Source organism: Capsicum annuum, chromosome 7, assembly GCF_002878395.1.
Source record: "Capsicum annuum cultivar UCD-10X-F1 chromosome 7, UCD10Xv1.1, whole genome shotgun sequence".
NCBI classification, from domain to species: Eukaryota; Viridiplantae; Streptophyta; class Magnoliopsida; order Solanales; family Solanaceae; genus Capsicum; species Capsicum annuum.
Genome location: NC_061117.1, coordinates 225,293,391 through 225,301,137, shown reverse-complemented (window position 1 = coordinate 225,301,137; position 7,747 = coordinate 225,293,391). Strand labels below are relative to the sequence as shown.

The following is a 7,747-nucleotide window of genomic DNA, read 5'->3' as shown; positions in this document are numbered from 1 at the left end:
AATCCAACGACCCAATACCACCCTTAACAACTCGCCAATGATCCGAACAACCCGACCGATCATTCTCACATGCGTCTCACGCGATAGTACAACGAATAATAACTGTGAAGCTTCTAGAAAACAACTTAGGTGTCACCTCCAATGGTTTAAATCCGCGAATCTCGAGTTAATGGTATGATTTTCGTACATGTTTGGTGAAATTTGATTGGGTGGTGAAAGAATTCTTTTCTCCTCATTCCTATTGGCTGCTTATTCCGAATTTTTTTTTTGGGGAGGGAGGGGGGAATCCAAGATCGGTACGTTTGCTGATGAAATCCAAGATGTAGAAAGATTCCAATTTGAATTTCAAAATTTCCCCCTTTTTTAAATCCCTAATCTACCCCTAATTCATCTTCTATATAAAGACCCCTTGGGTCACTGTTTTAGAGGATTTTTTTTGGATCCTCTTCTTTCCCTTCTGAGTTCAAAATTTTAGAGGCATTAGGGGATTTTTTTGGGTTCGAAACTTTGGGTATTGGAAAAATGATTGAAAGATTTTGGTTGAAAATTCGGGGTTAGAGAGAATCTTCAAAATCAGAAATACACACAAAAAAGGGGTTATAAAGGGGGCTCTCATTGGAGAAAAACACTCTCTGTACACCTAAGAAACATACATCTTTAGGATGTGCGTTTGAACTATCGAAGCAGTTGTGAGTTTTTGGTGGTCGGAATCCTATCGTTAGCTCGTTATCCCGTTTTGCTGCCCTGAAAGAGGTAAATACACCTTTCTTTTTAATTTTGTTGTGGTTATCATTTTCTTCTTCGTGGTTTCACTTCTGTTTACTGAGAATGGATGCTGTAGAGGCCTGGAAGGCATAGGATATTCGTGTTTGATATATTGTTCTACTAAAAAACTCATTCTTGCCCGTGTTTGATTGGCTGTCGTTCATGCTTGATCTCTCTCATTTCATTCATCTGAATGTTACTAGTTAGCTTTAATGCTTCAACTTTAGAAACTGTTTTGCTGGTCTCATATTCGATGTTGCTTTGTAGTTCATAGAGTAGGAGAATAAAATCTTTACGTATTTTCGAAATTCAAAAAAATGTTTAAAGAATAGATATTAGGCAGCCTATTCGCATATTTTTTTCACTCAAAAGCAGGAAATTGTTATAAATAAGAACTCGAATGTTATTTTCTTCCTACTTGCCACTCTTGATGAACAATAGTCTAATTTGATTCTAAAGTTTATTTTAAAAAATAAGAGTGGACCATAGGGATGAATTATGTTTTCTTCATGGCTAATTCAATTTGCTGTAATTGACTCATGAGAACAAATTAAAGTTTGACGGCCTAATGTTTCTTTCCTTTCTTGCTTTTCTTGTTCACATATAAGTTGGGGAATCTTGTCTCATGATTAAATTACCTAAAAGATTGGGTTTATGTAGTGTTTGAATCTCATTTGTTTGTTAACCCAGTGGTAACGAAGGCATTAAAATTTCAGCCTTGCTTTTCTTGAAGTTTCAGCTATTGTATTCCTCGCCTAAAGTGATTAAGCCTTTAATTTTGTATGTTTGGCATTTTGGAATTTGAATGTTGCTTGTGATCCATGGTTTATGTAGTATGATCCAGGAGTTGTAACTCTTTAATTTTCTTTATTTCTCTAAAGACCATAAGAATTTCTTGTTGAAACTTTATTTCCTCCTGTAGTTGAAATTTCTTTAATTGATTATGAATATTTTCTTCAAACTTTATAGACTTTTGCTCCTGTGGTAATTTTACCTCTGTGTGAATGTATTTGAATGAAGCAGAAATGCTATAGCTTATTAATTGTTAAAATCTTGGACCTATGTTAATTTCTTCATTCCTTTCTTTGCATGCACCCCCCTTGGAGTTCAAATGGGCTCCTTCTCTCTTTGCATTTTATAAATGGGCCAATGAGGCCTATCCTTCCGATTTAAGCCCAAAAGAAAATCCAAGAATCCATTGCATATCATGCGGATGCGAGGAGTCAAAAGGAGAAGAATGGGTTGAAATTCCATTTTTCGAAGAGGCTAAGAGACTTAAAAGTCTCATTTTTTATCTTATTTATTTATTGTTTTATTCCTTTATTCCATTATTTATTCGTTTGGCCTCGAAGCCAAAGTTATAAATTTAATACAGGTAGAGCGGATTTTGGGACAAAAAGGCTCAAAACTAGATTAGGACAGGTGGAGTGGGTCGAAAGCCAAATTAGACTAGGACAGGTCTTGATTTGGGTCCAATGGCCTAAATCTATTACTTTCTCCTCCCTTTCCCCTTTTATGTATTTATTTGTTTATCAGTTTCGTTTAGACTTAGTTAAAATCCCTACTAAATCGCCTAAATCTATTTTACAAAATTCTTTTCTAAAAAATCAATCACTTTTCAATAAATTAAATTTTTAGAAGTTAATCAAAAGATGTTTTCAAACAATCCGGATAACCACAAGTTAGCGGGCGCAAGTGATAATGTTAAAGGGATTGAGGAAAACATGGTGGCTGCGTCTATTATGTTGGATGAAACACCTGTTATTCCTCGCCGATTATGTAAGCCACCAGCAGTATATGAATCTCCATTTTTGTTAAAATTTGAATCTGGTTGTGGCAAAGTTGAAGGCCAATCATCTAAGCGTGTAGAGAATGCTCAGCCAAGTAAATGTGTCTTGTCTATAAAGCATCCTTTTGTGAAGAGTATTACGGAGCGAATTGATGATATGAAAGTGACATTAAAGTTTAACAGGTTTGTTACGATATCATTGCGCGTTAAACATATGTAAATTTCTGTTCGTAATTTTTTTTGTTTTACTTTATTTTATCATATATTACAATTTTTGTAACATTTTTTTCCAGGCTTGTTTATTCAAATTCTGTCAATACTTTCCGAAAATATTTTGACTATGGAGTTGATACTGTTAAAATGAAAGAGTGGTTCTTCACATTGGTATATCCAGGAGTACCGTTAACCGATTCAGTAAGTAATGAATTTGTTAGTTAAGTAGGTTATCTATCTTTTATTTTTGTACTTGATAGTGATAAGCTAATTGGAATACTTAAATTTTGTATATGTTGAATGTTATATAAGTCCTATGCTTTATTTATGCATTACTTTTTGTTCAGTTTATATGCAGTACTTTATATGCAATGTATATACATGTCCTATGCAGTGTTTACACAGTAGGTACACAGTTTTAAATGCAGTTGTTGCTATTCAGTATATACATAGGTCTTACACAGTAGGTACATAGTTTGTATGCCGTAGTTGATATGGTGCATGTTATATAAGTAGCTTGTATATATCAGATTTAAATTAGTGTTCTGTATTCATTTTTAGCATTTTAACGTTGTTTTGTTGTTTTTATTTTCAGCATATTGATGTTATCTTTACTATCTGCGAAAGAAGTCAAAGTACGGGCCTATTTGTGATTCAGTTAAATTTACAACCACCGATTGTTAGTTTAACTGCTTGATTCAGAATTTGTATAAGCATTTTGTGGAGAATAATAGAGATGTAACACTTATCACCCAAGAAAATCAAATCGTTGAGTACATGCTTGGCTTTTTTATGAGATGCAATATCCCGTGGAACAGTATTGACAATGTTCTTTTCCCAATTAATCTTGCTGAGGAGTTTCACTGATTTTGGCAAGGTTGTCTTTTAAAGATCAGTGCATATATGTGTATGATTCAATGCATGGTGCAAGGCATGCCATTCGTGTTCAGAAATCAGTTACAGCGTATTCAGAATTAATTCCACACTTTCTTTCTTGTATATGATTTTGGGAAGTAGGAGCGATAGACTTCCAGTGGCTAATTCTTTTGATATTCATATTGTTGATGGACTGCTAACTCAAGCTAACACGTAATATATTGAATGCACATTCAATTGCTCATTTTACATACTTTTTTTTATCAATTATACTAATGATGTATTATGTTTACAGGGACTGTGGTGTATTTGTTGCTGCCTTTGCTGAGTATTTGCTTAATGGTCTTCAAATTTCTAATCATCTAGATGATATTAATGCTATTCGTATTCGGTATGGTGTTTTGCTGTGGAATTATGGAAAGAAGAAACAAAGTCAATATGCAGTTAGTGAAGATGAATCTACTGGTAGATTGTTGAAGAAAAAGGATGGTGTGCAGCAAATTTAGTTAGAAATGTCTTTGAAACATAGATGTTAGATATGTTTTAGTGTTGAAATGCTTAGAGTTGTTTTTGTTTTGTGTTGATACACTTGGAGATTCTTATTATGAAATGTTATATTGAATACTATATATTTTGGTAATTAAGACAATTCAGTACAACTGATGCTGAAATGTTAGTTTATGTTGATCACAGTTGATATTCAGTATATATGCAACATTTATTCAGTTCCTATATAGTTTAGTATCCAATATATATTCATGTGCTATACAGAAATTTCACATTTTCATATGCAATATATATATAGGTCCTATACAGTAGTTACACAGTATGTACATAGGTTATATGCAGTATTTATGCAAATTTATACCAACAAAATATAAAACTTACCCATTGTTGACACAGGTCATATAAAGTAGTTATATAGCTTAATATCCAATATATATGCAAGTGATATATAGAATTACACAGTTCATCTGCAATACTTTATATGCAGTATATATACAGGTCCTATATAGTAGTTACCCAGTATGTACACAGGTCATATGCAGTTTATATACAGTATTTATGCAAATTTATACTAGCATTCCAATAAAATATAAAACTTATACATTGTTGACACAGTTCATATAAAGTAGTTATATAGTTTAACATCCAATATATATGCAGGTGCTATACAGAAATTACACAGTTTATATGCAGTACTTTATATGCAATATACACACAGGTACTATATAGTAGTTACACAGTCTGTACACAGGTCATATGCAGTTTATATACAGGTCGTATACAGTAGTTACAATATTATATGAAGTATTTATGCAAATTTATATGAATATTCAGTATATATGCAACATTTATTCAGTTCCTATACAGTTTTTACACAATTTAAGCACACTATTTCTAAAGTTTTATACATTTATCCCAACCAGATGTAGAACTTAGATATTGTTTTAATAAAGTATTTATACAGTTTATAAAAGTAGTTATATTCAAAATATAGAGGTGCTATGTATTTGCTAATTAATTCAAAAGACAAATACTAATACTAGTACTTATATGTATTCAAACAGTATATAGGTATTATACATGATTGACACAAATGATATGCAGTTTTTTAGGAGTTGATTAGTGCACCTCACCAAAGAATGTGGCTTAATGAAACACCATAATGCACAAATTTCTATAAGAGTAGAATACATTTGAAGTAAAATAATATTGTTGCTATTACATTGCTATGAAAAGAATAGTCTTTTTTCAAGGAAAAAAATGGGAAAGGTAAAAGTGTTCTTGCAGCAACATCTTATTAGATTCTTGTTGGAGCATTTTCCCATGTTCTTCGATTGTGTCCTATTTTTTCATAGCGCCCACATGAAATTTGTTGCTTAAAGTAGTCCATAATGCCCTTTCCTCGGTTGTTCTTTTTTGGTCTTCCTGGTTTTGGTTTCCAGATTGGTGGTAGTACTATATTAGTTGATATCTCTATTGGAATGTGCCAAGTTGTTTCATCCGGACGTGGTATAACTGGAAGTTCATATACTTTCAAGAATTTTTCTCTTGTGTAATATGGAGCACAATAGCTTTGTAAATCCATATGCGTGTAAGTTAGGACTGCCATAGCATATGGACAAAGTATGCCATATACTTGAAATTGTAGGCAGGAGCTTTTTTTTTTTACGCATGCAAATAATGTTTCTTTTCCAGTTTCATCAATGACTACATAAGAATAGTGAGTAGAACCCATCACCTGCAATGTATAAATATATTAGTAGATAGTGTGCACATTAGAATATGTAAGTGTCTGTGAAGTAGAAATAAGAAGTAATACCTTCATTTTATTTGATAGAATTAGATTTTCCCTCATTATTATATTGTATTTGTTTCCCAGTTCTGTAAATGTTGCTTCTGAATGTTGTCTATGCTCATTATTCCATCTTATGACCAGATCCATCATAAACTGTAGGAATTTTTTAATTGGCAGGTCTCTTGCATCTCTATTTGCTGAATTTAAGGACTCTGCTATGTTTGAAGTCATGAACATTAACCTGTTGACATGGGCATGAGCTATGGACCATTTTTCATAGCCTATATCAAACAGATACTCCTTCACCCTATTATCGACTTTGTTTATGTCTTCCATAAGCCGATTAAAGTCTGCCTTTATGTACGTTCTGGCCATTGTAAAGAAGAGCCCCTTTAGTTGCTTTTTACTCTTCTTAAATCTACCCTTGATGTTATTCTATAGATGGTAGATACATATACAGTGAGCTATATTTGGATATACAAGTGCAGCAGCTTTTAATATGTTGTCATGCCTATCAGATACTATGCACATGCCTTCTCTTTCACCAAAAGTAGTGTTAAACATGCGGAAAAACCATTCCCACGAAGTATCATTTTCAGAATCAACAACAGCATATGCTAGTAGCAAAATATGTCCTGATTAAACAAATGGGATAGTGTCTATCAGTGCATGCCAGCATATTCATAATTTTGTCTAAAAAAATTTCATAAAACTCACCTGCTGCATCCAGTACACTAGCAGACAACACTGTTCCCTTGTATGCAGATTTAAGAAATGTTCCATCAACAACAATAGTAGGCATGCAATATCTCCAGCCCCTAATTGATGTGCTCAACGCGACAAAAACATATAAAAAGTGATTGTCCTCCATTTTATGTAGCCTTGTGAATGATCCAGGATTTATTGTCTTTACCATGTATAGGTAAGCTGGCAATTTAGCATAAGATTCATGCAAGGAACCTCTGACCAGCTCATGTGCTTTTTCTTTGGCTCTATATGCTTTTTTGTTGTTCATTCTAATTCCGTACAAGTTTCTCATTTCTTCCATGATCTCTGCTGGGGTGTATGTTGACTTAAGATTTAGAAAGTTGTGCTTCACCATTTTAGCGATCGTTAAAAAAGTAGCATGCCATTGTGAAAGCATTCTGTCCGCAATTGGACAGGTGTGATCATTGACAAATTTTGTCAACATGAAAACTTCTGAATTTTGTTGACTTGAAGATCTAGAAGTCCAATTGCATCTCTGATTGATACACTTAAGATAGTACCTAGATACATTATGCAGTACACTGTTCATAACCAATATATATGCAGGTGCTATACAGAACTTACACAGTTCATATGCAGTACTTTATATGCAGTATATATACAGGTCCTATATAGAAGTTACACATTCTGTACACAGGTCATATGCAGTTTATATACAGGTCCTATACAGTAGTTACAATATTATATGCAGCATTTATGCAAATTTATACCAATATTCCAACAAAATATAAAACTTACACATTGTTGACATATGTCATATAAAGTAGTTATATAGCTTAATATCCAATATATCTGCAGGTGCTATACAGAAATTACACAGTTCATATGCAGTACTTTATATGAAATATATATACAGGTCCTATATAGTAGTTACACAGTATGTACACAGGTCATATGCAGTTTATATACAGTATTTATGCAAATTTATACCAGCATTCCAATAAAATATAAAATTTATACATTGTTGATACAGGTCATATAAAGTAGTTATATAGTTTATACCTTGATGATGATGATATTTTCACCTTAAATTG

At 32.8% G+C, this 7,747-nt stretch overlaps 1 protein-coding gene across 1 annotated transcript; it reads right to left on the bottom strand.

Annotated features, from left to right (window-relative positions):
- Positions 1-5,447: 5,447 nt before the first annotated feature.
- Positions 5,448-7,047, bottom strand: LOC107876944. The gene is made up of 4 exons (XM_047394185.1): positions 6,663-7,047; positions 6,426-6,580; positions 5,970-6,380; positions 5,448-5,888 (listed from the first exon to the last, which is right to left on the bottom strand). Exons 1-4 carry the CDS (start codon positions 7,045-7,047, stop codon positions 5,448-5,450), a joined length of 1,392 nt encoding a protein of 463 aa, XP_047250141.1.
- Between the last annotated feature and the right edge of the window lie 700 nt (positions 7,048-7,747).

Excerpts from the sequence above, each read along its gene's own strand:
- LOC107876944 (XM_047394185.1), bottom strand. The coding sequence starts at position 7,047 with ATGGTGAAGCACAACTTTCTAAATCTTAAGTCAACATACACCCCAGCA. Across the intron at positions 6,381-6,425 it reads TATTAAAAGCTGCTGCACTT|AATAACATCAAGGGTAGATT; the intron begins GTATATCCAAAT and ends TACCATCTATAG. Across the intron at positions 5,889-5,969 it reads TTCTATCAAATAAAATGAAG|GTGATGGGTTCTACTCACTA; the intron begins GTATTACTTCTT and ends TATACATTGCAG.